Raw genomic sequence first — 27,939 nt, 5'->3', positions numbered from 1 at the left:
GCAGGCAGCAGGAGACTGAGAGCAAACTCCGCATGCAAGACCTTCATCTCTGCTTTGGCGGAAGGTGTTGGAGTGTCTCAGAGCAGGTGGGAATTCTTGTGCTTTGTGGCTGGATGACAGCCCTGCAGGTCCTGCACAGCCCCCTTGCAAGCCTGGCCAGTACTCTTGGAAGGAGAAGGGGAGTGAAGGAGCTTTCAGCAGGTCCAGGGCCCTTTAACAGACCCAAGAGGCTGCTCTCTGTTAGAAAAGTGATGCCAGGGAGAAGAACTGCGTTCCTGACATTAAAATGATGCTTCTATGCAGTGGCGCTGGTGGCTTGAAGGCTGACTGTGCCTTTTGCCCCAGCGGGAGTGATGCTGCAGAGGAGTGGGCTGCTGTAGGGAGTTCCCTTCTGGTGATAAAACCCTTTTGTTTCCAAAATCGAGATCTGCTAGTTTGTGCAACCGGAGGTCTCCAGGATCTGAAGGGGGAATGGCATCCCCTCATCAGGGATGAGCTGAGTGATGTGTACCAGCATGTACAGCGGCTGATGGCGGGGCGAGAAATACCAGAGGGGAAATTAGGTATTTTCTTCCACACGTTGATGGATCTCTGAGAACCTAGTTGCAGTGAGAGGCCTTTGTTAGGCACAGGAGAGGAAAGACTTTCAGGCTTGCTAGGCTTTAGGTTGAAATCATAGTTCAAGAATGGCCGTGCTTATCAACACTGTGTTTTGTTTCTTTGTGGATCTCTTACATGCTGTAATTACAGCTTTTTAGAGCTTGCAGGGGAGGGGGAGAGCAGTGTTTTGCTGTAGCGTGAGCTGGCAGGGGCTGAATAACACATTCGTTTGAGAGGCCTCACCTGCTGATGACAAGCTGTTATTACAGCCTGGTTTTTGTCAACAATAAAATTATACAGGCCTGCTGGGAGAAATCTCCCAGTGAAAAAATACATGAACTGGAACGGTGAACTGGAATGTCTTTGGATTGTTTCTGAAGGACAAAGGCTGAGGCGGTGCTTAAGGACGGAAGTAGATTTTACAGCCTCAACCCCTTTAACTTCTCATCCTGGTTCCTTACTAGTTTGTTAGGTAAATGCCAGTGGTGGCTGCTAGCAAGCCCACGATAGCATTTTAGCATGGAAATACAGCTATAAGGCAGAAAGGGCGTGTTGCAGGACACACAATAAGCCGTACGTGCCTGGCTAGGAGACTGGTGTGTAGTCGAATTGCAGCTCGTTAACTGAGCTAGGTAACAGTCCGTGTGCCCTTAGCCCACAGCTGATGTTATCCTGCTAAAGGTGCTCAACAGAGGGGATGGATAAAGAGGATATAGGGTGGTGTGAATGTTTCTGGTAGGTCTGAAGCCTTTACTGTGTCCACTTGTCCATCCTCTGAAGTCCCAAAGCAGGAGGGTGCAGTAAATTGCAAGCCACGGCACTGGAACAGGCAACGCAGTGCTTTTTCCTCAACAAAAGTGGTTGGGCTGGAGGGATCTGGGAGAGTTGATCAGAGTTTGAAACAGAGCATCATGCAGCAGCCTGAAGCAATCTCTGCTCCTAAATGTCAGTTCACCAGATCTATTTCCTTTAAATTTCATGTTGAGGCTTAACACATGTGTGCTCTGTTGAGTGTCATAGCAACACTGGCCTTGTGTGCTTCTGGCCTAATTTAACTGTTGAAAGGAAAATTCTGTTACTCCCTGTACATTAGGATGTACAAGGGGGCAGGATGATATTAGATTATATTAGGATGTGCAAAATCAGGCAGATCGATTGCAGGCAGCTTATGAATACTGTGTACCCAGCAGCTATGCACAGCTTATTCACCTGCTCCTCGTCACAGCATTTCGGACAGGAGGTGCGATCGGATGGGCCAGTACAGCAGACATCCCTCACTTCAGAGGGGATGTTTGACGTCAGGTCATTTGCCAGCCAAGGTGAATAGAGGCTGCAGTGCCTCTGCTCCAACAAATCCTTTTCCTAAAACCATGAAAAGAAACCTTATGGAGGACAGTCTGTCTGTAGCTACAAGCTAGAGAATTGCCATGGAGTGGAAATGGGCACATCTCCATGGGCGTGCAGTGACTCCCCATCTCTCTTTTTGATAATCAGAGAAGGTAGAACCATCCAGGCGTGCTTTAATTAAAATCATATTCTGGCTTAAATTAAAGGGAGGGAAGGAGATAAAGGGTGGGAAGGGAAGAGGATCCCTAAATTTGAGGGAGGGAGGAAGGATGGAAGGACACTTTGGAAATTTCATGCAGTGCATCTCTCGCTGGTCTCTGACTCCTGCGCAAGCTCTGAGGGATGCAGCTTGGAGCTTGTTTATTGGCCAGTCAAATCCCATCTGCTCTGAAGGAATAAAGTGGAAAAATCCAAACTGTTGTATGATTTCTTCAGGTGCGATCCCTTCCTGCATGTGACAGAGACCAGTGAAGACACCTTCCCTCCTGTGAAGCACTTACAAATTGAGAGAAACACGAGGCAGGGTGCGGGGCAGTACTGCAAAGAGGATGATGGGGTTATTAATAGAGGTGCTTGGATAAGTGGCAAAAAGCCTGGTTGCATTCAGCGTGCGATTAGGCGGAAGAGCATTAGTTGTCCGTAACAAAGTTCCCAGCTCTCAAATGCTGTGCAAATTCTCATCAGAGATGTGTTAGCAGCTCTGCTCTTAAAAAATAAATAAATAAATAAATCACTTACTGAATCAAAGAATTCAAAAATATTCCTGAGGCCCTGCCACCCATGGATGTGTGTATATTTGTAAGCTGTAGGTGCCCACCTCTTTGGGTGGCAGTGGTACAGCTCTTAGACTGGTGCGTGCACCCAGCAGGGCACCACAGGCAGGGCAGGGCTTGTCCCTGACCCCACAGCCTGCGGGCCACCCGCTGTCTCTACCTGGCCAGAGCAGCTTCGGCAACGAGGAGGTAAGTGTCAGCCTCGTGTGTGCAAACTCATGGGTCACATCTGCTGCATAACGAGCAAAGAGTAAGTGCAAGAGCTGGAAACTGGGTCTGAGGAGTGGTAGGAAAGCACTGGGGCCATTACCAGCTTCATGTTATAGTACTCTGGCTCTAGCTGTGTTTCTGCAGCGAAGCAGATGTGCTGTAGAGTCTACTATGAGAAAGGTGTATTTTAAACAATATCTTTCTTTAGAAAAGCAAACATACAGCTTTGTGTGAAAATAGCTAAAAGCCTGGAATAAGCTCTCAGATTAGACCCTTCTATAGACTATAAATCCGTAGGATTGTTTCGCTTTGACAACTTTGTTGCAGGAGCTTTTCCATTGCTTGCTAAATAGGGAGAGGCCGATTGCTCACTTTCAAGGTTTCATTTGGTTCAGTGAGTTGTTGATATTCTTAAATGACCCAACGGCATGGGTGTAATCAGTCAAGGGAATGGCTGGACTGTACCAGAACATAAGATGCCTGGAGGCTGAAGGGAGTTCAACTTGTGTTTTCTGTTTGGTGGGCTGTAGCCCTTTGCACAGAGCTAGCCAACAGGAAAGGGCCGGTTGAGAGGCATAACACGTGATGGCCGTCTGAGAGGCCTTGCCTATTTGCTCTCAGCAGGTTCCATGTTATTCTAAAAGCCAGAGTCCTGTCACGAGTGGGGTGCGTCCAGCGTTAGCTACTCATTTAGTCCCCCCTCTCAAGCGGGAGGGAGAGGGGCTCTCCCGGCCTCAGATCACAGACCCCAGGATGGGACGACTTGTTCTTTGCTGGTGCTTGGCTGCAGAGGCAACCCACATGAGTAGTTCAGTCACACTATTTCACGTGACAAATTCAGCAGGATTGTTGCCTACGATGAGAAAATTAGACCTAGTCACTCCTATTTTGAAGTGAACCCTTCCTGATTTGACAACTGTTCTCTGCTCCCACATGGCAGTGTGGGATTGCTGGTGAGCAGCGCCCTCTTCCCTCCTTTGCTCGCAGGCCTGCGGTGGTGGACAAGAAAGGAGACCTGGCTACACTCAACGAGGTAGGCTACCAGCTCCGCATCTAACAAAGCCATACGCGGACAGAGGGCTGCCTGGTGCTTCCCGCTGCACTTTACCTGCACTCCGTTGGAAGGAAAAAGGAATGGGACTATTTATTAACTTGTGGACTCTTACTATAAAAGTTTTACCTAGAAAATAGAAGGGGGGGACACTCTTTTTTGGTGGCAGTATTTACTTTATTTCAATTCATAGAAGAGGCATAAGTGAAGAGAACCTAAAATTATGTTTACCAGGATATAAGACTTTTTTTTTTTTTTTTTTACCTCCATCATGTAGCAGGTGACTCCAGTGGTGTGAGAGTTTCTTCAAATATGATTTCCCTGTACAATTATTAATTGAATTTGGGTATTGTGCTGGATAGTAACATTGGGATAACTAAGAAATCATATTCTTAGTGTTAAGATGTGCTGGGGTGCAGTGCAGTTAAAAAAAATAAAAATCATGTTCAGTTTCAATATTTAATTCAGCAATAAAAACAAGCAGTGCAGAAGTGGCATGAATTTTTAAAGTATCAACATTACCTCACTAAACTTAATAGATATGCAAAACTGTCAGTATTATTGTTTTGTAACTAATTCGTACTGTTTCCCAGCATTTCTGGTAGTATTAAAACAGCACTGGATGTTTTACTGCCACCTGTATTATTTCTTGTGCATGTTGCTGAAAGTTGTTAAGTAATAGTAATATGCAAGTGTATTCTTAAACACTGACATCTTATTAGGCAAGATATGAGGTTTTGGGTTTTTTTAAAATATATAATGAATTTTTAAATTTTCAGAATTTTTTTATACTTTGTCACAAGCTTTTAGTCTTTCTGGGACTACACTGCTGAAGCACAAACTGTAGAGATTGCTGTTTTGTAGAGACAAGTGTTCACCTACTAGTCTGTCTGTTTCTCGTATGTGTTCCTGGAATAATGGCACAAACGCCAGCTTTGCTCACCTGAGTCCACACGCTTTTCTTGCCATGTTTGTGTGTAACTTTGAACCTTCTCTTGGAAAGGCTGAGCAGTCTCAGATGGTGATGCCTTGACATCTTATATTAAGATCAGACATCGCAGGCTGAAGTGAGCCTTCTGCCATGCTGCTGTAGGGAGTTTTTCCTATACGTGTTGTAGTAAAAACAGCTTAGTCAGACCTGCATAAGGAAGGTGTATGGACAACAATGACGTTGTATTGGAACAACGTCAGCAATAACTTAAAATTGTACGTGAAGCTTGTCTGCTTCCTCCCTGCTCAGTCCTTTTGTTCTAAGACTTTAGCTGAGGACCTGTGATGGACAGCAGCGTTCTCAAGTGACGCAGTAAGACTTTCATTGGGGTCCACCCTTTGCATTAGTGAAGTTCTCTGGAAGCATTCAAGTGCTGCATTCCTGAAAATATTTCATTAGGTGCCTAAATAGAAACTGGATTGATGTACAACTCCAGCCTCTACCCTTTGTGCTGTGCTTATAGATGATACTGCCATGGGCCTTGTATTTTTTTGGGATCTCGCTGAAGACAGGACACTGTAACACAGTGACAATAATGCTTACTCAAATTGAATGATTTAAGCTCCTAGAACACTTATGCCAGCCAGCAATTGAACGAATACAGGAGGAGACGATTGCTTGTGCACAGACCTCATTGCTCAAAAAAGTCAATGAATCTCACTTACCTAGGACAGGAAGACAACACCGAGACCCAGCAACTTTCTACAACCAGTGAAAGACTTTCTACTAATTAGATTTCAGAAGGCCTAGAAAGAAGACTCTTCAAATGTATTATACTTCTTTATACAAGATTACCATATCAATTACAGGGAGGCCTTTCCCATCCCTCTTTCTGTAAACTTTTCCACTCCTGGGTTCACAATAGGAATTTTTTTGGTTCAGGGGTGAAACTGAAGAGGGAAGATGCTTTTTTGGTAGAAATTCTTGTGTAATTCGACATCAGCTGCAGAGTTTGTTTTAAACTTTGTGCTGCTCAGTGTCTTGTGACCTACATAATTTTTTTCATGTATTCCTTAGATTTCTCATGGGTAAAATGATGTGAAAAAACTTACCTTGATCAGCCGTATCCTATAGCACAAGGTTATCTGATATGTTGCACGCTTTTTTTCTATGAAACCATGGTTTACTTCTGCTCAAGTAATGGTGATTGCTATATAGTTTTTACCATTGCCCAGCACAACTTGAGTTCTTTTTTCTTACCCTCTAACTTATACTGAAACTTTTTAATGCTGTAGAGGTGCGTGACAAACTGCTTTTGGTTCTTGTTTTGAAGTTCAGATGAAGTATTCTCTTGAAACTTCCTTATAATAGCATTTGTCTTAACTGTGGTTCTAGTGACTGTTCTAAATTACTGCAAAGTGGTCAAAGAGCGTAGAAAACATGCATGACTTTTTTTAATCACTTGTATGTTTATGCACAGCATGAAACTTCAATAAAATATCATTGTAGTTGTTTTTTTTTAATGACTTAGGGTGTTTTTTAGAAGTGCAAGAAGTAAATTTTAAACATCTAAATATTTGCCTGCCTGCAAAGCTATCTTCTTCCTTTTGAAGTCCAGTCTTGCAGCCTCCGCAGTGACTCCACTCTAGGTAACTGAGGAAATGCCATTGCAGAAGTATTTAGATAGAAGTGTCTACAGAGCACCTTTGTAGTAAAACATTACTGACAGCTCATTATAAAGTGTGATACACACACAAACTCACTCCCTTTTGGTTGAAGAAGCACCCAGTTGTCAGAGAATAATCCATTTTACTATGATTTACAATAAAAACCATTTACAGCATTGTCATGAAAAATAATGCCATTTTGAGACTGGCGCAGATGTTTTTCATTATCAAAGAGGAAGCTAATGTAAAATCTTTTCTTTTTGCCTTAAAGACTTCATAAAGTAATTTAAATGTTTAAAAAAACAAAACTCTCTTTAAAAAGTCACTTTACACAACACTAACACGTCAGCATGCAGGCAAACTTACTTAAACCGGACCAGCAGTGCTTGAATTAACCTTTAAAAAAATAACAATCACATGAAGAGAGAAGGTGAAGGTAACTTTACCCACACAAAAAGTCCTTTGGATATTACCGTTCAATAAGTCTGAACTCTGCTAGCAATGGCAAGTGGTCAGAAGAATTGTTTTCGTTGGGAAGACCATTAACAGTCCAAAGATCTTTCTCTGTTAGAAGTGCCAGCCTGCCAAGAAGTTTCAGACCTCCGTGAAAAGAATCCTCAGCTCCTGGTTAAAAAGAAAAAAAAAAAGTGGAAACATTCATCAGTGTGGGCTAAAAAAAAATAATAATATAATCACACATTCATGCATATGAAGAAAGAAGAAAACAGTATGACAGAAATAATCTGAAATTGTTATTGTTCCATGCAGAAACACCAGTAAGTTGGTTTGGAAATTCTTGTTTACTATTCCACTATCACAGCAGGGCTTGTAACAGAGCTCAAAATACTCAGAAAGATACTATCCCTCCATGTTGCAGAGAGATAAACTGAAGTAGAAAGGTTCATTGTAACTCCCCCAAAAAAGCCTCACACAATCCAGTCCTGTATTTTAGCACAACAGCATAGCTAGACAGAGCTGATGCTTGCAAAGTTAAGGATCTTTTGAAAGCTACTGGTTCACATAACATTTTATTTCTGCATCCTCAAGCACACACCTTTCCAGCAGGCAAGTCATACAGGAACTCTTGCTCATAAGGATGAGGGATGAAAGCCTTCTGGCATTTCCCTTCCTAACTATTCATCATAAGAAAGGGATCGTCCTCCATTATTTCCTTCTATAATTGCCAAAAAAAAAAAAAAAAAAAGGGAAAACCACACACAAAAATATCCCCCACCACACACACCAAAGAAACACCACATTGCTCATGGAAGAGGCAAAGATGACGCACAGCCACGCTATTACTACACCTTATTACACTATACTTCAAATCTTTGTGTCCTCATTCAAAAAAAAAAAAAAAAAACAAGAAAAGAAAAACCCAGAAAACCATCAAAGAGTTACAAGCTTTTTCCAACTCAAGTAAAGAAATTCCATCGAGAATGAGATCCTCCCGTGACATGTCAAACTTTTAAGACTTCTTGAGCTATCTACTCAAGTGAGATGACTATTCGCTACTGCTTTCAGACCGTAAAGATTATACTGAGCAGGTCAAGTGCTTTCAGGACCAGCACAAATGGCAGCTGTAACTTTAACAAAAATATTTGCTGTATGAAAGTGATCAGCAATTTCAGAACTTGCTGGCTGAACCTGGTACTGGCTTACCAGTAGGCATATTTTAAAAGATTATCCAGCAACCATTAAACTTCTTGGATAGTTCAACAGCTTCACTCCATTTCCAGTCCTCTGACAACCCAGCAGTTGTTTACTGCTGCTCTGAAGAAAAGCTTTTTTACTGCAAAGATGCCTCGGCAGCTCTAGAGCATGCATCCACCTGTCTCTTCAGCCAAATTTATCATTTGGCACAACACCTGCCTGTCTACAAAGGAGCAGTTTGTTACTACAGAGAGCTTGGTCTGCATGCAGTGATTAATGTCAGCTCAGAGCACTCTGGAACCAGCAAAACGTGAGTCCTGCAGGACTACAGTAGATACTGAACCCTGCTTTCACAGTAAATCCTGAACACCAAACCAAATACTCAGGTAAGCACGACACAGACTAAATTATGAACACTTAAAAAAACCCCACAAAACAACAACAAACCAACCAACCCCTTTAAGTGGAAAAGGGCAATCAATCAGCCTAGACCACCTTTAATACTCACTTGTCACACTTTGACAACTTTTAACACAGAGGCCCAGGTCATCAGAAAACTGGAAATCCAGACTATTACTTAGTTTCTAAGAACCAATGAATAAGAACTACACTACTTGAAGAATTCAAGTTTGGTCCCATTCTGTACTCTAATGTGGGGTGAAGAATCCATTCGAAAAACGAGTACAGAAAGAAAAAAGTGCTATAGCACTGCTGGGGCAACGATGGTGCAGCAAGATACATAAGCAGGCAAACTAGGATTAAGTTTTGCACAGGGATGCGCTCTGAAGTCACACAGCACTCTCTTAAAGCACACAGCATTCAGAAGTTATTTAGATACTTCTCATACCCTAGTTTTTCAGTCAAAGCTTTTATTTCTGTATTGTGAAGCTTTTGTATTTGATATTTTACACTAAGATAGGACTTACTGTGCATGTTATGACAAATGACACTTTCGTGCATTGACTCAATGAATTTTAATAACCTAGTCTCAAGGTATGAGAGATTAAGGTGGCATTTTAATTTCACATACTGAATACAGTGTTAATTAGTAAAAATTGGTTGCAATCTACAGTGGGAGCTGGAGTGGAATCCATGTTTCTTTGTTCCGAATTCTGCAGAGCCACGTATCTGGTAGCACTGCACTGTGCCATGACCTCCGACGCTGGCATAAACCACAGAACTCACGATGACAAGGAAAGCCCACTGCTCAGAAGTACCCACGGTAAGAGCACAAACACAGTAAAGGGCGGCCTGGTACCCATCCGGAAATACACCCGCAGAGGTACCGTGTCTTTCTTGCACCATCTGGTGAGTTCTAGCTGCAACTGCAATCAAGAGAGCGACAGCGCGGCATGTGCCAGCGACTGATGTCGGAGCAGAGGCCACAAGGGTCATTTACTTGACAGATATTACATCAAGACTAGCTGAAAATTAACTTTCTAAGAAACAGTTAATTTATCAGCTTTAATGCACATCATATATTGCCGTTCACCTTTTTTTGATTAGATAATTGCAAATACTGCTTTGTTGTAGGTCCGGCCACTAAGGTCCCGCATGAGTTACTGACAGCGGTATCTCTCTGTCAGCTACTCACATTGCTGTGGTTTTGTAGCCTCAGCTCCTGTCTCCATGCTGAGACGGCAACTACAGGAGCGTTCAGTTAGGTGAAAAAGTTTGCCCTGTGTGACACTACAAGTCCAACTGTGGTGAGTCGACAACGCCAACCATGTTTCTTAGACAAGAGCTGATGCTTGGAGCACTACCACAAAACAGCCAAGGTACTTCACATGGATTAAATTATCACTGCATTTCCCTTAGAACAGCATCCACGTGTTCCCATTTAGCATTTGTGAAAAATAACTAAAAGTTGGTTTCTTTACCTGGCTGGGCAGTAGTATCATCATTTGCTGCAGAATAGAAAATATAATCCACAGTGACAGCACTTCGGGAGTGACAAGTTGTTACTTCTGGTATCCCAGTTTCAGGAAAGTAATGAGAATAGACCGAAGACAATTTAAAATGGTGCTGCAATTTTGAAGACAACCTAAACAGGAATCAAAGAAAAGAATATTGTTTTCTTGTCTTTCACAGAAAGAACAAGCAATGAAGAAATACCAGATAGTTCCTGGTTATAAACAAAATGAATTATCTGGATAGGGAAATTTGAATTTCTCTCATGCAATCAACCCCATAGCCTTTTATGTTAGTAGCCTAAAGTAGTAGGCAAAATGCAGACAGCTTTTTCAGTAAAAGGTAGATACCTAAGAGCTTATCAAAACTGGATTCACTGACTCTTTAAATATACATAGCTTTCACCTCCATCTACACTTTGTAAGATTTTACACATGTTCTCATTCAGCAATCTCTCCCTGACACATGGGTAGAAGTGTCCATGACAGCAGCCTACATGAAAGCAACAAACTATGAACTCATCTAACCAAGCCCTTCAGCATACAGAGAAATTAAGACTTCTAGGTGGTTTTTTCTTTCTCCCCTAAACTAAAGCTATTGAGTGTTTTCAAGTTAGGCTAAGCCTCATCTTCTGTCCTCTGCTCAGGCTACCATTTTGCCTCTCCCCATCATCTGTCAGTCTCTTCCTCTTCAGTTCAGCCCATCTTGTCTCACCGACTTCTTCTATCTTGAAAGTAAACTGCAAAACCGCATCTTTGAGCAAAAGAACTCCTCTCTCCCTCTCAGCCATTTGCTCCCATCAGCTCTGCAAATGATGCATCCCTCAGCTGTACCTGCCTCACCTTGCATGGCTGCATGTTAAACCTGAGCTGCAGCGTGTTCTGGTTAAAAACCAAGCAATTAAAAAAGAAAATATCAGCACGTCACTTGCCTGCCTTAGAGAAGGCCAACAAACATGCCAGTTGGTACAACACAGAAGGGTGGTAATTTCTGCTCTTGATACACAACATCCTTTTTAAGATGAGACAAAAAAATCCTGCAAGCAGCGTCCAACACATGTCACGCTATGGATTTACACCACAGAATAGGGCTTCCTGTCTTGTTATCTACTACTTTTCTCAGAAATGCCATTACTTAACTTTTTGATCACCAAGAATTATAACTATTTGCAGTGATACCAAGATCTCATTTCTGATAAGAAATGGCTGACTTGAAGCCTGATGTGACACATACATAGTTGGGGCAATTTCCTTCTTCTGTGCCTTACTTTATATGCTTTTACCAGTTTGGTAAATGCAAATATATTCTTCCTTTGAAAAAGCAGTTACATTTTCCTTCTCAGCAGTCTAGTGGTGACTTCCTCCTTCAGTTTAACAAGAAGGAACACACACTCCTTCACTATTTCCAGTTTTAGACTTTTCTGTCTGATCAGCCTTTTCATGTTTAAATGGAAGATCACTTTTTGTCAGATAGGCAGACTGGGCTGGGCGAGCATATCGTATCCATGTCTGGAATCAGATAAAAGTTTGGTCTAAAACCAAAACAGACCCCCAAAACTAGGAACCAGTCAAAGCCTTCCATTTTTTCCCCCCAAACACATACTTTTCAGGTGCTATTATGACCTCCTGAGTGTCGTCCAGTTTTGCTGCTTCCAATTTTTCTCCTGCAAAACAAACATGCATTCAATTTACATTTAAAAACAGGATGTAGGTGAGACCAATACTGAAGAGCTACAGAAAATAATATCTTTAAGTACACTTATTTTTTGCAGCAGGCAAGATACAATTCACAAAGCTGGGTTAAATTCTTCTGTTCCATTAGTAAGATCCCCTCCAAAGACTCTTTTGAATTATGTCCCATTCATTTAAAATTGTTTTTGCTGTCAAAGAAATAATGGTGGATGAAAGATGTAATAATATTCAGCAAGGAATCACTTGCTTTTCCCACTTGTTCCATAAAGCGTTTTCACTATAATACATAAACACTGAAGCAGAATGTAGGTTTATGCCAGGTACATGTGCTGCATTCTTACATCTGTCTTTTCCCAGTCACAGCACAACTGACTTTCAGGATACAAACACAGCAGTTTAAATATTACGCACCAGCTCCTGAATGGCAATTTCTAGCTATTAATCTTCTAAAGATTCAAATTTGCAAATGCTTATGTGTAAATTATTTATTATTATTTACTTATTTGTAAATAACTTTACATTCTAATGAGACCAACAAGGATGTTTTGCAAGCTCAAGACTCTGTTTTTCCCCCACTAGAACAGATCTTCTGTTTTTCAGTGCTAACTGAATCATGTTTTCAAAGGACCTAGAAACTGACCTGCATTTTCTTCTTTTTGTTGCTGTTTAATTTCATATACACAGTTTTGCGAAATACCTAATTTTTTTGGCCAAATTGGAATAGATAAAATTCTTTGTCCCCTTGGAAACTGTTCTTGTCCAGAGACCTAAGAAAGACAACACGAGCTTTTTTCAGACAGAAATCTGATTAAAAAAATAAAATTTAAATGAGCGGACTTTTTTTTTTTTTTTTATGAAGTTTTAAGCAAAAAAAAAAAAACCCCAACAAACCCAAACCACCCCACCCCCCTAGAATAAATCTTTTATAATGACTTGTCAAATCTCTGTAAAAATAGTAACACCTCTTATGGACACCCTCTTTGTTTACTCATATCAAGTTTTTTGCAGCTATCCAATTTGTCAAGCTAGTTCTTGTGACACTAAGCTGAGAGACTACCAAGAACACTTTTAGCAACAGAACAGAACTGAGAATATACGGCTCCCTAGCAGATGCTTCATGATGCTTTTCTTCTGGGAGCAAGTCAAGTCAAAGCAGGGCTTGAAGCAACTATCCGCTAACAACAAACACCAGTGGGGCTATTTTATCACGTTTTCTCATTGTAGGTACTCCACTTACTTTCTACTAAGTAGCATTTGACACATCCAACAGCTACATACAAGAGCTTACAACAAAAAACAATCCAACCTGAAACAGTTTATGTTCAGCATCTAGTTGCATTTTTGCTTTTACAATTATTCTAGCCACTGTAATTCAAAGTTTATCTAAAATAAGAGTCATCTTTCTGTACAGTGCACAGGAGGTATTTCAGTAGTTATTTTATCCTACTTAAAGACTGGGACACTTAAACCACAGTGATACAATCATCCTGCAGATAACTACCTTTCAAGAACAATTAATTTCTTTGCAAGTTTTTAATTTCAGAATGCTAGAAGCAGATACAATATTCTGTAAGGCACTGCTAATATACTCTGTGTAAAGGACACTAAGATTTGTGAATGGAAATAATACAAGCCCAGCTATGGCATGCTACCACAACTCAAATATTTCTCTGTAATCAGCATTAACTTTTTTTTTTTTGGTGAGAAGTGAAATGCGTAGCCTACCTACCTTCCCTATAGCAAGTCCTTCATAATTTAACTTTCCTTCCTTTATAAATCTGTACAATGGAGAACCAGGAACAGAATTGAAGTCACCACAGATGATAATTGGACAGAAGGTGCCATCCTTCTGAGGGGCAACACTAGCAATCTCTGCCAGGAGCATTGCAAGTTGGGTCAGTTTGATGTCCCCTCGCCTTGGGTTATATAGCAGATGTGTATTGGCTATACAAATTGCAGCATTAGTTGTACAGTGAAATTTAGGCTGCAAAAGCAACACAAGTCCAACGTTGTCCCTGTCCAAGAGTGGAATATCACGGCGAAAAAATTCCACGGGGTTTGATGAGATCAGGCTAAATTTGGAAGTTTTGAAGCAAATAGCACAGCCATCAGGTTTTCTCCCCGTCCTCATTTTATACTCACAGTGATACCCTGCAAGAAAGGCAATTAAAAACATAACAAAAAAAAAATTGTACTAATATTTTTTTTTTAATTAGAAAAAGCCTCACGCTACTTTTCTCACATGGTAGTCAACACTCAGTCTGAAGTACCAAAGTCTATGTAAAGTTCACATAGAGAAGTGAACACAAGAGACTTTCTGTCCTGTCTGGCTTCAGTTCAGATACCGCAGGAAACCTGGTCTAGTACCTTTTGTGATGTGTAAGCATCTACATACTTTAAGATACCAGGCATGTTCTTCTCTCCTCATGTGGAAAAAAACCTAAACCAAAGTAACAAAAAACCCCACAAGTCACACAAAGGTGGACTTGTGTACTGAGCTTTTTTCTGGATGTTACCACAATGGTTTAGGAATAATATCAGTGAAGTATTCCAATCAAAAGCAATAATCACTATAAGTCACGAATCACTGTCTAAAATGATTCATAGAACAATGGTCTCAAACATATTTACAAAATTATGTAATTATCCACTTAGCAGCAAGAGGCAAGCTTTCAACAGGGAAACTAAGACACTTATCAAATGACAGTATCCATTCAAACCACCGTGGAATCACACCACTAGCAGCATGTCCCTTTCCGTAAATTCACATGGCGGAGTGATCAGATAGTACTAGTACAAGAACTAATGAATATAAACTGACCACGGACAAAATTTAGTGCTGATATTTGGAAGGTTTCAAGCCAGAAAAAACATCCCCTAGAAAAGCTATCCAACAGGAATACTGGTAGAAAACACTAAGGTAGTTTCAAAAGAGCACTTGATGAATTTATAAAAGGGGGTACACGATATTGTTGCATGTGATGGCAGGAGACTCGATTCTATAATCTGAGAGTCTTTGAGGAAAATAGTACTGGGGTGGGGGAGAAGACAATGTATTGGTCATAAGAGTTTCATCATACCCAGGGATTCCAAACTGGACTTGATCTCTGTTCTATAGTGGTCTTCTTGGACTTCTTGTAAACAAAGTACCTAAGACAAAAGTTTGCAATTAAAAGATATTAGTAAGCACATCAAAATATTAGCAGATCATATCTCTGTTGGCCAGTCTGTACAGGTACAAAAAAAAAATTAAAAAATTTTCAGAGGCTTCTTGCCTCCATAATCCCACAAAAGGATTCACTCTCCTATAGAAAATGCTCCTTAAGATTGTCAAGAGGGCCCCCAATCCTCCCACCCTTTCTCAGACAGGCATACATTTTCAGATGTGAAATCAAATTTAATTGAAAGAGTGACCTGCTAATACATTCTCAGCAGTTTAGGAGAGGGCTAAATGCCAGAGCAGAGGCCAAGGACACACTCTTCCTTAACTACAGTGTGGACAGCAAGTTTCCATATTATGACAATCTGAACCAAAGATTAACCTCAAAATACTCCGTTAAGAGAGTTCTAAGCATCTTGGAGCCTTCTCCCTGCGCACTGCAGTAACACACAGATTTACAAACACCCTGGGACTCTGACAAAGGACTGAGTTCCTGAAGGGTAGTGAGTTAGCACTGCCTGCTGAACTGCGGCAACAGACTGACACAAACTCATTCAAGGTCTCAAAGGACAACCAAATCTCAGGCAATATTCTGAAGTCTCTGCTTCACTTTAAGGTTGAAGTTCAAAATAATGAATCAGTTAAAAGTCTATGTCCTATAGCAAGAAATTCCTTTGCACAAAGGGCACCTGCACCTATGAGGGTCCGTGTGCAGCTGCTCATCATGACTCAATAAAAGGTATCACCTCATTACCCCAGTGCTGCGTTGTGTGGCTCTGCAGGCTTTAGCAAGTGCCCTGAATTGAACTACTCTTTGCTAGAGGGGCTGTCTTTGGCTCCAGGCCTTCCATGCTGGAGAACTGTCTGTTACCTCTAACAGCACCAGGTAGATCCTCACCAGAGTGCCTCTAGGTGGACCTTTGGCCTATGCAAGTATAGCTGTTCTTATGTTCAATGCCTTATTTACAGCATTCTACTCAAGTGTGCTTTAGGCACAGACTGAGAAAGACTTATGTGAAGAAGAAAGGTGTTTGAATTATAAAAAAATTGCAGGGTATCAGAACATCAAAGTCACGTCAAAAAGACCATTCCAGGAAGTTCTGGTCAAAACCAACAACTATGAGTGACATGTACCGCAGAGTCTGGCTTAGCTGTAAATTCAGACGGCACAGAATACGCTAGCTGAATAAGCACAGATCAAAACTACCATTAAGCATGACAGAACTAAAAGCTCAGTTGGATTCACTCGACAGCCCACCTCAAAATAGAGAATGGCAACAATTTGCTACTCCAGTTTATCAGTTCTTAAGAAATATCCATGTGTTCATTTTCTACTCACATCTGCATCCAGCTGTTTGATTTCTTGTAGGATGTTGGGAAATCTGTACGTCCAGATTAATAAGCGTTGCCTACAATGTTTGTACAGGTGGGAGTTATCTTCTAACAAATTCTGTGAGAGGATATTGTAGGACATGACTGTAAAATCAAATTTTGCCTCACTTTCTGTATTGCTTTGGTTGGTTTCTTTATTTTCAAAGATTTTCATTGTTCTACTGTGCTGACAGAAATATTCCCAGCGTCTTTTGATGGTTCCTGTTAAAAGGACATGAAGCAAAAAGAGTTACATAATACACCATATGACTTCTTACTGCTCTTCAAAATCATTCTACTGACAACTATTTGTCTTTCAAATTGCTTAAGCAATGCTAAAAGCTTATTTGATTAGCAGTGATATAGACTCTCTGTTTAAGATTAAATTTATATAAGCATCAGTAAAAAGCAAAACAAAACAACCCCCCAAAACACAGCACAAAACCATCATATGCCCTGGATTTCAACTGCTTTGAAATTAGGAAACAGACATGTTTCAAGTAGATTACTGCAGACAGACTATACCACGCTGCTCCCTGCAGAAAGGCTGTCAAACTGGTAAGATAATTCCAGGCTGTTGACATAGTGCCACTGCCCTACCCCCTCAGTGGAGATGGGGCATGTCAGTTTGGGATACACCCTTCAGGGCAGCATATGGGCATCTTGTTGATCTCTCTATCCGTGACTAACAAGGGGTTAGGAATGGAGGTTCGCCTCTAGATTGTATGCAGTCTGACAAACTCAGCCATAAGTTGCAACAGTGTCAATTACAGGGGTCCCAAAACAGATAATGAACCTGATTTCCCTCAGTGAGATTGCGGAATTAAAAAATTAATAAGCCTCAGAATTACCAAGAACTTCTGAAAAGGATTACTTCGCCCTTCTGGCATTCCTAGTTTCACACTTATTGTTAGTATCGTTATGTCAAAGTTTACAAGAATATATCTGCCCATCATTAAGCGTCCAATTACTTTTCAGATATGTATTTCTCCACCTACAAAACTCGTGAACAAAGATGCCTTTCAGCCTTTATGTCCCAATTCATCTGAGAGCATGCCGAGATCCAGTTATCCACGTAATGAACTAGTGGCAGACTGCAGCTATAGCTGTTAATATCTGCCCTATTTGAGTAGTAAATTTCATCACTGTGCTTACATTATTCAGGACTTTATCTAGTATTTGCAATGAATACAGCAAGGCTTTAAGTACTCTTTCTACAGTGGGAGAAAGGCTGCATTGCTCCTTAGCAGGTATCTTTAATTACTGTCACCTTACAATATGCAAACAAAAGATAACTAGGAAGGACCACAATATTAACTACTCTCAGATAAAGGTATGTCAAAATGTACTTGCTAAGGGGATTGGGAGAGGACTTAGCAATAAAGGCACAGAGCAAACTCCCTTCCTTCACCTCCTGAAGATGAGTGATGCTTCTAAGCCTTATGTCCAGAAGTCCCTTTGGGATGCTGATGGCATCAGTCACCCTTTTCAGTCATAATACAACTTCCAGTTTATTTTGTTAAGGAAGTGATTTATGCAAGAGGGGACCAATTTTGACTGTGCCCCTCTATCTGTTTCACAGCAGACAAAACTGTAAATATCTACAATACTCAGTAAAACATTTGGATACTATGTAGAAGACTATATCCATAATAAGCTGAAGTAGACACTTCCAAGTTTCATGAAACTCTGTTACTGAGTTGGGTAGACATCTTTGCATTTCTTACTGTATTTATCTGGATAAGCGCATTTGCTGTTTGCTCTGCCAGTCATGGTCTGACACAAAACTTGCTAACATGCCAGTAGCAGAATAGTTGTACAAACAAAACCACACAATCACACTGGAGGCAAACACCATTAAGTCCCAGTTATCTAGGTCACATATAATTCAACTGGCTCAGAAAGAAGCCAGTTGAGGTCCAGCAGGGCTTATGAGCTCAGGTACGGTACAAGGAATGAAGCTATACAGCTGCCAGCCCAGCTCAGCCCTACAGCAAGTTAGCTCAATCTTTTTGCTTTAAAAGAGTTCCCAAGTTAACAGGCTTGATCTGGCAACAGACACCCAAGACAGAGTTGTCTGAACCAAGCCCAGGACTCCCTAGCTGGGCAAGACCTTGCAGAACTGACTGTGTTCTACCACCAAGTGAAGTGAACCAAGCTCCGGCAGACTGTTTGACGGCACTGAATACAAGTTTACAGACTAAACAGCATTACAAAGTTTTTAACATTTCAAACACAGATGTGTTCTTGAGAGAGGTGCCAAGAAAAACAGCAACTCAAGAGGTGCAAGTAATATTGCTTATAACTTGTTAGATGTGTTTAGCATTACAAATAAACAAGGAAACTGAGCAAAGAGCATCTTTTACCTTTCTTGCTGCTATGTTTTTCTTCATTCTGTGCTACAGAAAGACATAATGCTTCCTTCTGATTAGAGAAGTTTGTTTCTTCTTCAGGAGCTGAAGTATCATGCTGGCCACTGAGTCTTCTCTTCTTTGTCAGTGGTTCTTCTCCCTCAGATTTCATACTGGGGTTAGGTAGGTGAAAGCAAGAACTCTGCATGAAGTTATCAAGCTGCCAATTAGAGTTCTGAAATTGTCTCCAAGGTCCAAGAAATGGAGGAACTCTCCAGTTTGCTGAGAAATCAGCTGGAACAGGAAGTGGAAATGAGGCCCAGGGATAGCATCCGGCCCATCTCATACAGTTGGAAACTGGGCTGTTCAAGGCAAGTATCTGAGAACCATTCCGGTGGGCGATCCAGTCTCTGCCCAGCCTCTGCACATGGCGGGGCAGCATGGAGTGTCTACCAAAGAAAGCATAAGTTTCATTACTTACACACATGTACACCCACCCGTAGAAGACTGTGCATGTAAGTCATCCTGGTCATGACTTACACAAAGTATTCTTTCTTTACAAGTTAATACATACAAGATATTCAAACCTTTTTAGATATATACAAGATATTTAAACCTTTACCTAAATGTGGAACCTTAGAAAGCAATCTTGTATGTTTTTCCCCCTTCAGATTTACAAATGCCATTTAATTTTCAAACTCTATCCATCTGAATAACTACTTACAATTTATTTTCTGCCTTGTTGAATTCAACTATCAGATCTTTCAAGTGCTCAGTGTAATGACCTTTACAAAAGGTCGCTCTTGCATGCTGCATTAAGTTTATAATAAGGCTATTTGAAAGGAATCAGTAAGCCACTTTCCTTCTAGCAGTCAGAAATCTGTTTAAAAAGCCATTGACTTGGCTCAAACCACAATGCCAACAAGAGAGGGAAACAGATGTGCTAACTTTCACGCCACATTTGGCACCAGCTTACAGAGTAAATTTGTATTCTTATTTGTGGGAAAACTGTAGTGTAGTGATTAAAGCCATGAAAATAAGGTGGTTTTTTTCTTTTTTCCAGAAAAAAAAAATAAAATCTGAGTCTCAACAGAAACGCAGGAAGGAAGGCTGAGTGACATCAACCTGCCACAGCTTCCTCATTGTTTAAATAAGATGGTGTATTTTGAGGTTACAGACAAAAGATATCAAAGCTTGGTACACCTGAAGTTGAACTGAAGTGAGAACCTCCTAGCTGCCACTCAGCCTAGCAAATAAGCCTAAATACAACTTTCAGCAAAACCAGCTTGTCCTGAAACAGCACCTTCCACCACGATGCACCACAATTAGCTCGACAGACACATAAACAAAACACCCCGCCGGGGACCACGGCTTTTGAGACAGAGCTGAGAGGAGGAGGCACAGCTCCTTTACAAAGGCATCCTGAAACACCTGTTTTAAGGAAAAAGCACTGAGAAAGACTCCCTTCTTTTTAGGAAGCCCCAGGCCAGCGACTCCCCACAACCACCTGCACCTGGCAAAGGAAAACCCCTCGCCCGCGCTCTGTTTTTGTTTACCGCGGCCCTGCTCTGGCTAATGGCGGGCATTTAAAACAAGCGACCGGCAGCCACCCCCCCAGCCGGGCCGAGGGCTCCGCTCCCGCAGCCAGGCCGCTCCCCGGGGTCCTCCCGCCCCGGGCTGGGACTCCGGGCCGTGCATTAACGGGCGGTTCCGAGGCCGCCGGGTCCACGCCAGCCGCGGGGAGCCCCCGCACAGGCCGCCTCGGCCTCCGCCGGGACCACGGCCGCCTGCCGCCCCACAGCCCCTCAGACGGCGCCGAGGTCCGGCACCCCCTGACCCCCGCTTACCTGCCGGCGGGTCCGGCCCAGGGGGGCCCCCCTACCGGCTCCGCACAACCCCCGCGCCCCCAGAGGGGGTCATCCCAGGGCAGCGCCAGCTCCGCCCGCCGCCCCCACCGCGCTGCCGGCCGGCCCTCCGCTTACCCCGCAGGGGCGGTGGCCGCGCTGCGCCCGCTGGCTCCTGGGACTTGTAGTCCAAGGGCCGGGGCCGGAGGTGATGCGGGCGAGAGGCCGGCACCGAAGCCAGGCCGCCATCTTGGGCCAGGGTGCCAGGCGGGGCGGGACGGCCAGAGCCCGGTAACAGCCGGTTGCGGGCCGCTCGATGTCAGGCTTGTGGTTCTTTTAAGTGGGTGTAACACCGTGCTAATGCAGCAGGTCTCCATACGCAGTCTCCTCCCTGGGATTACCATGTGTCCCCGGAGGGTCTGATGTATCTCAGGGAAGAGCTACTGTGTATTTCAAGGTGCTGTTTCAGGGCGGCAGCACCACGTTTACTGTGTGCAGAAAAACAAAGCCCACTCACCTGAGGCAGAATTTTAACATTTGCAGGTTAAAATGCACCCGAAGAGGCTCTGCGAAGCGCCGGCTGCCCTGCGCAGGCTGAGGAGAGCTGCCCGCCCGGCAGGCCCCGGGGACCGACCCGCCGCTGCCTACAGCTGCATGAACAATCCTCTCCTGCTCTTGTCCGTGATGCTTGAATATGCGGTTGAAACGCTTTCTTGAGGTCTTCTGAGGACAGGGTAAACGCTGGCTCCGTTTCCTGTAAGGAAATGCAGTACAAAGCACATGAAATACGATAGTGCTGAATAGCGCAGATGCGGTGCAGGAACTGTAATCAGCTAAAATACTGTTTCTCTATGCCTTTTACTCATTTGATATGAGTGACTTTAAATAAACAATAATTTCAGAGTTTTCCCAGGAGAGGCAGGGGAGACAAGCTGGAATAACGCAGTTACGTTCAGGGTGTGCTAGTTAGGCAATGTGTCAAATCCATTCTGTGTCTTTATTTCTTGAACACAACTTAATGGCCAAAGGTAAAAATGCCCATCTATTAGTTTCTTCCCAATGTAATAGCAGAGCAAAGCTGCTAACTCCATCATACCCAAGTAGTAAAAGATCTCCCAACTATATTTTCTAAACCTATGTTATTTTGGTAATTTTCTCTTTTCTATATTTTTGAAGTATTCTTATGTATTAGATATATCTGTACGATAGAAGACAGTAAGCCATAGCTATAGCAACAACAACTGCTGTTATTTTTAGGAGCAGAGGGAACCTTCCCATGGAATGCAGTTGTTTTCTGTATTTTGACCTGCCTAAGACACGTGAGTTACTCTGTCACTTTAAAGGTTTTTACATAATAGTAATATCAGTAGTGATGCTGGAAAAAGGGAGGGGCTAAAGCTTTGGGGGTTTTTAGGATAAGCCTTAAGGAAAAGGAAGATGTCCTGATAAGCATAAGAATTAATTATGTAACAGAGAAAATAGAAGATAAGTAAAAGATTAACCTATTAATACAATGCAAATTGTTTCTCTTCTCAATTTTGTTATTATTTCTTGCCTTGACCTAGGAAAGTCTTAATAAGCTAGTAACACTTAACTGTGGATTGTTTATTATCCTCTGATTATTATTTTGTATATCTGGGTTGGCTATACGATGTTAAGAGATATTCTTCAACGTGGGCATCCCCAAATTCTGATTTGTAACTGGAAGCCAAGTATTTTGTGAGTCATTTGGGCTTTTGAAACTCCCCCGTGAATGGAGGCTACTGACTCACTGAGCGATGTTTTGATTGATTATACTGCACATAAGTGCAGTGGTGGTTCAGAACCGTGGTGGTTCAGATCAATGGTCCACTGAGCTCAGTTTCCTGCTTTCTAAAAGCAGTTAGCAGCAGATGCCTAGAGATGTGCAGGGGCTGGGCAAACTTCAAGTGAATACTCTCCCTGCCTCTAGCTGTTTTCAGCTCAGCAGATTTAAGCCTGATGTGTTTGTCTCTTTAGTTACCCTCAGTGACTCTCTCCCCCAGGTGATTATATTTGCAAACTTTCTACATCAGCAACATTCTTTGACAAGAGTCCTGCAGGTCTAGCACTCATGCGATGAACTATTTCATTATTATTAATTTTGTGACCTCATTCTTACCAGCCTCACGGATCTCTGGTTCTTGTGTTAAGAGAGACTGAACAGTCCATAGAATCATCATAGAATGTGTTGGGTTGGAAGGGACCTTTAAAGGTCATCTAGTCCAACCCCTGTGCAGTAAGCAGGGACATCTTCAACTAGACCAGATTGCTCAGAGCCTCGTCAAGCCTGACCTTGAATGTCTCCAGGGATGGGGCCTCCACCACCTCTCTGGGCAACCTGTTCCAGTGTCTCACCACCCTCATTGTAAAGACCTTCTTCCTAATGTCTAATCTAGACCTACCCTGCCCTAGTTTAAAACCATTGCCCCTCATCCTAGTGCTACATGCCCTTGCAAACAGTCCCTCCCCAGCTTTCTTATAGGCCCCCTTCAGGTACTGGAAGGCTGCTATAAGGTCTCCCTGGAGCCTTCTCTTCTCCAGGCTGAACAACCCCTACTCTCTCAGCCTGTCTTCTTAGGAGAGGTGCTCCAGTCCTCTGATCATCCTCGTGGCGCTCCACTGGACCAACTCCAACAGGTCCATGTCCTTCTTGTGCTGAGGGCTCCAGAGCTGGACACAGTACTCCAGGTGGGGTCTCACAAGAGCAGAGTAGAGGAGGAGAATCACCTCTCTTGATCTGCATCCATCGATCTCCATCCATCTTCTCCATGCCACTCATAATTTTGTGGACCGCTATCGTATCCCCTCGTGTTATTCCTTCTTCCATGCTGAAAAGTCTCAGACTACTCCATTGTTCTGCATGGGGAAGCTATTCCATGTATCTGATCATTTTTATTGCTATTCTTGGTTCAGCTATGGAGTTATACAGTTGCAATACACCCTTCTCTGTTTTGTTCTCTACTCCTAGTGCTTCTTCCTTCCTCCTCCTACCAAACTGCAGCTTTTGAGTTAGACAGCATTTCAAGATGGAATTTATTCCTTGGAAGATGCATGAGTTAGCTATTGAAATTTAAATGAGATCTATTATGTAATTCATCAGGGACTAGTCAATGATTGCTTCAGTCCCATTGGTTTCTATTTATACCGTTAAAACCTCCAAACTACCACATCTTATGAGACATTATAAGCAAGTGCTATTTCATAAGCAAATTTATACCAGAACTGGTTGTCTAATCATGTTATTACACTAGAGGGTTATACGAGCTGCATGTCATATCAAGTAATTAGTATACCATGCTAGAAAATGTTCCTTGTTTTCTTGAGCAAGTGTGTTTTCAAGCAGCTGTTTGGTTTTTGGATGTGATGCCACTACATCTGAATAGCTGCAAGTTTCCTATAGCTAAAGCTAGAGAGAAGATGAGAGTAAAAAAGTGTCCTTGAGATCGTTCTGTCTAACCCCTCTGGTACACAGGTTGGAATTCCCATTATAATGAGATAAGAATTGAGTGAGGGCAGTGTCCAAATTAAGAGTAACAGTAATCTTGTAATTGCTAGGAATAAGGAAGAGGTGAAACTCCGTCAGTACTGACGAACAGTGACACACCAAAACTGCTTAGAAGGATTCAAAGGTGAGCTTTTCCTTCCAGATCTGTAGAAGTGAATCTGATCAAGAACTCAGAAAATGAATGTGTTTATAGAGAAGAGCTTTATATAGCTGTCATGGGGAATGTTGTAAAGATTCATGATGCAGTTCATTCATCCTCAAAGGAGACACTTGTTTACCATGAGCTTCAGGACAAGACGCTAGCATCTTTTACAGAGAAATGCGATTAAGTATTTTTCTTTATGCCAAAAACCTGCATAAGGTCAGAGATATTAATAACCTGGTAATGAAAAGCTGATTTTTTAACAGCTGCTATTAAGTGAATTAAAACACCGTGATTCAAAAAAAAAAAAAAGAAAATAACCTTAACAGTTCATATAATCTGAAGCGTGATGTGTGTTCACATAGATCTACATTGGAATAGATCCCACTTCAGCCAAGTGGCTGAAGGTACCTGTAATCCTATGAATCCATGAAAAGAGAAGGTCGTGCATCGCCACGTTGTGCTCCTTTGGACCAAAGCCGTGCACCTCACACCCCGCAGACTTTGCTCGCACCAAAGCGTTCGGCAGATGAGAGCCCATCTGCAGGGGGAAGCCAGGCACAGCTCAGAGAACCTGGAGAAGACATGAAACATTGCAATTCAGTAACTATTGAACTCGCTTTGCCATTAACATTCCTCTTTAAAATCTGTGAGTCATTTCTGCCTTACAGATTTAGGGCAGCGTATCTTAAAATCGCCTGCGGAAAACCGCTGGAAGCAGCATACCAGCTCTGTGGAAGGTCTTATGACAGATTTGTGGAAGCCACGGGAGGGCTGTGTTTGTGGTCCCTCACGGCCCTGCCCTGACAGGACGCCTTGAGCGGGACCGGGCGATTTGACCATGACACCTCGGCCTCATCCACGCCATTGCAGACTTCCAGGCTCCCGAAAGGGCGGCCACATCCCAAACGCCTCTTAGGGACTGGGGATACTCAAAGCCCACAACTGGAAGCGGTGTGGGAGGGAGGGAGAGGGCCCGACCGGGCCGGGGGCCATCCAGCATCCCGGGGCTGCGGCGCCCAGGCCCCGCTCGGAACGGCCCAGACCCCCGGGGTAACACCCGGGCATTCCCTCACGGCGGCGGGGCGGGGCGGGCCCGGCCAGGCCCCCGGCACCGCCCGGGCGGGGCGGGGCGTTCCTGGGCGCCGCTTCCGCCTGGGTCGGGGCCCGGCTCGGCGGCGGTGGCGGAGGGAGGGGGTGGGCAGCATGCTGAGCCCGCGGGAGCGCGGCGGGGACCTGGCCCGCTTCTACACGGTGACGGAGCCGCGGCGGCACCCCCGCGGGCACACCGTCTACAAGGTCACGGCGCGGGTGAGTCAGCGCCCGGCCGGGCCCCGGCCTCGGCCTCCTCCCTGCCGGTTGCCCGGGCCGCCGCCGGCCGGCCCCTCGCCTGCTCAGGCCCCCGCGCCCCGGCATGCCCGTTGTTCGGTCTTTAAAGCCGCCCGCTGCCTGCGGAACGGAGCCTGCGCCCGGCCGGCTCCTGGGGAATCCCACCTGTCCTGCGCGGACCGGGCCGGTCGCGACGTGGAAACCCCCCTCAGGGACACGGGTGGGAGGGAGGCGAGGGAGGCCCGGACACGGCGGCCTCTCCTGAGCTCAGCTTCGGTCCCCGCCTGCAAACTTGCAGCTTCACCTGACGTTGTAATTGCCTCAAACGCGCTTTGCAATTAACTGTCAATTTCTTTCCTGTTTGTTGCAGAATAGCTTTAAGCCAGACGACCCTCTATTTCTTTCTTTTTCCCCCCACCTCTTCTCCCCCAAATCCCTCTGATAGGTTGGGATTTTTGTGTCTTCCCGCCTGCCCCACAGCTGCGGGGGGAAGATGAGGGAGCAGAGTGTGTAGGCGCCGCACGCCTACGCTGGAAGCGCAGAGCTGTTTGGACTGAGTGTTTAAACAGCCCCTTCCTTAAGGGCTACCTCTGCCCCGGGTACAACGCCGTTTGGGCAGAAGAGGGTCTGGATGAATAAAAGAGGCCTAGTAGGAGAAGGAGGAATGCTGAAGCAAATCACAGTATTGTAAGAGCTGTCTTGGTGCTAGTTTTGCTGAAAGCTTCTGTTCCTCTAGGAAAATTTCTTGCTTTCTTTTCTCCTCCGCTTTCCTATTTCAGCCAAAAAGGGAGGGGTGTAAGTAAATACGTGGAGATAGACGCACGAGGAGTGGGAGTTCAGGTCACAGGTATGGTGGGATATATTGAGAGGATCAGAAAGTGTCACGGAGGGACAGGGTTTATTTTAGTGACCTGTCATCTTGTAGTTACTGCAGCTGTAGATGTTCTGCTTGTGACAGCAATGAATGTTTATATGCATCCTTCCCTTAACTCAAAGAATACAGAATTCTGTATGTGTATATATATTGTAGCACTTGGGTTGTTTGACTGTGATCACTTTGTGTGACTTCTGAAATTAAAAATATTTTTTTTAATTCTTTTTTGTCAAATATATGCATAGAAGTCCACCAAACACAAAAATGGGACATGTTGGAACATTCTTTTTAGTCTAATAAAATGTAGTATTTGTTAAGAGGGGGAAAAAAAAAAAAGAGTCATTTTTCCCTATGAAAGCCTTTCCTGAGACAGAGGCGAGGAGGAAAACAGTGCCATCGCATCTTTCTGCAGTAGCTCATGATGGGCTAAGTGTCTGTGTGTGTTTTTAAAAGTTGTGCCAGTGCAATCGGAAGTAATAGGAATGAGCCAAGACTTCAGCTTATTTTATTCTAGTGGCTTTGTTTTTACTGGCTGAAGCCACTTACAGTGCTCTGTGTTATTTTTGTTTATGCAGAATTGTTCAAAACCAAGTTGTAGCTGAGTAGTGAGGACTGTCACTCTTTCTTCATGTCCCATAAGTTGTAGATGAGCAGGTGCTTTTCCAAGCGAGGCGGTGCAGAATCAGGCCGTGTGCTGACTGTGTGGGATTTAGTACTGAGCAAGGAGCTGATCAGTCTGTGAACTCTCCAAATTAAACTGAGCTAACCAGAGATCATTAGTTCTTCCGTGTGTTTTGATATCTAAAATCCCCAAAGTGAAAAAATATTTCTTTTATGCAGCAAAGGATGCTTTGGATTCACAAATGTAGAAGTATTTATGAATAACTTTTTTTTCAGTAGGGCTCTATCTGGTAATCTGTGACATAGTACTTGAAGTGAGGATTTGGGGAGTTAGCTAGATGCTGAGCAAAATGATTTAAAAGTAATTCAATGTACATATCTGTTCCCCTCCCTTTTTCACTCCTCCTGCTCTTCTCTGCTGCTCCTGCAGTGATCTGGCTACATGGTTGATATCACAGCACTACAGCTGTATTTGCTGATGCTCAGGTATTTTGGGGGACCGCCAGAAAAAAAGTGAGGTGTATCTTCCCATGGTGCTGAATACTCTTCTGGCTGAGATCTAGGGTACTCAGTATGTGCTAGTGCAGATTTCTGGTTCCTTTCAGTGCTGTATGAGTAAATCCTTTGTGAAACAAAGTTAAAGGAACTTTCTGTTCCAATATAATGATAGATTAATAATCATGGATGAGAAAGTATTTGTTTAGCGTGTCGTAAACATCTGACCCGAAGGCACAACTACCCATGCAGTCTCTTCTGAGTGTGAAGGTGGTCTGTCCTTCTTCTATCTTTTTCTTAAAGGTTTTGTTTTTATAGCAAAGAATATATATTTTATGTACTTGTAAACTGTGAAATAATTGTAAGTGCAGACAAGATTAAATTAATATTGG

At 43.2% G+C, this 27,939-nt stretch overlaps 3 protein-coding genes across 11 annotated transcripts in view; 2 read left to right on the top strand and 1 right to left on the bottom strand.

Moving 5' to 3' along the window:
* The window catches only part of VASH2 (vasohibin 2), a 36,964-nt gene extending 30,529 nt beyond the window's left edge, over window positions 1-6,435 (top strand). The window contains exon 7 of the mRNA XM_074579474.1: window positions 3,918-6,435. Coding sequence (XP_074435575.1) covers window positions 3,918-3,987 — 70 coding nt within the window. The 3' untranslated portion in view covers window positions 3,988-6,435. The remainder of the gene's footprint in view (window positions 1-3,917) is intronic.
* On the bottom strand, window positions 1,899-25,982 carry ANGEL2 (angel homolog 2). 6 transcript variants are annotated; one of them, XM_074579473.1, is made up of 12 exons: window positions 25,723-25,968; window positions 24,640-24,802; window positions 21,078-21,314; window positions 18,732-19,165; window positions 16,334-16,587; window positions 14,915-14,984; window positions 13,564-13,985; window positions 12,475-12,601; window positions 11,746-11,806; window positions 10,113-10,276; window positions 7,053-7,203; window positions 1,899-1,962 (listed from the first exon to the last, which is right to left on the bottom strand). In XM_074579473.1, exons 3-12 carry the CDS (start codon window positions 21,095-21,097, stop codon window positions 1,899-1,901), a joined length of 1,767 nt encoding a protein of 588 aa, XP_074435574.1. In that variant the 5' UTR covers window positions 21,098-21,314; window positions 24,640-24,802; window positions 25,723-25,968. The 6 variants fall into 6 exon arrangements, with proteins under 6 accessions (XP_074435574.1, XP_074435572.1, XP_074435568.1 ...); XM_074579467.1 differs by lacking the exon at window positions 1,899-1,962 and having other exon boundaries at window positions 6,704-7,203; window positions 25,723-25,982; XM_074579468.1 differs by lacking the exons at window positions 1,899-1,962; window positions 25,723-25,968 and adding an exon at window positions 24,898-25,310 and having other exon boundaries at window positions 6,704-7,203.
* The window catches only part of RPS6KC1 (ribosomal protein S6 kinase C1), a 92,333-nt gene continuing 89,757 nt past the window's right edge, over window positions 25,364-27,939 (top strand). For 3 of the 4 annotated variants that reach the window (XM_074579466.1, XM_074579463.1, XM_074579458.1), the window contains exon 1: window positions 25,364-25,539. In XM_074579466.1, coding sequence (XP_074435567.1) covers window positions 25,435-25,539 — 105 coding nt within the window. In that variant the 5' untranslated portion in view covers window positions 25,364-25,434. The remainder of the gene's footprint in view (window positions 25,540-27,939) is intronic. The other variant, XM_074579462.1, reaches the window with a different exon arrangement.

This window comes from Larus michahellis, chromosome 3 (assembly GCF_964199755.1).
Source record: "Larus michahellis chromosome 3, bLarMic1.1, whole genome shotgun sequence".
Classification (NCBI taxonomy): domain Eukaryota; kingdom Metazoa; phylum Chordata; class Aves; order Charadriiformes; family Laridae; genus Larus; species Larus michahellis.
The sequence above is the reverse complement of the archived record's forward strand: the minus strand, read 5'-3'. Positions and strand labels throughout refer to the sequence as shown.

Excerpts from the sequence above, each read along its gene's own strand:
- ANGEL2 (XM_074579473.1), bottom strand. The coding sequence starts at position 21,097 with ATGTTAAAATTCTGCCTCAG. Across the intron at positions 19,166-21,077 it reads ATGTTAAAATTCTGCCTCAG|ACACTCCATGCTGCCCCGCC; the intron begins GTGAGTGGGCTT and ends TTTCTTTGGTAG. Across the intron at positions 11,807-12,474 it reads ACAAAAAGAAGAAAATGCAG|GAGAAAAATTGGAAGCAGCA; the intron begins GTCAGTTTCTAG and ends TTTGTTTTGCAG.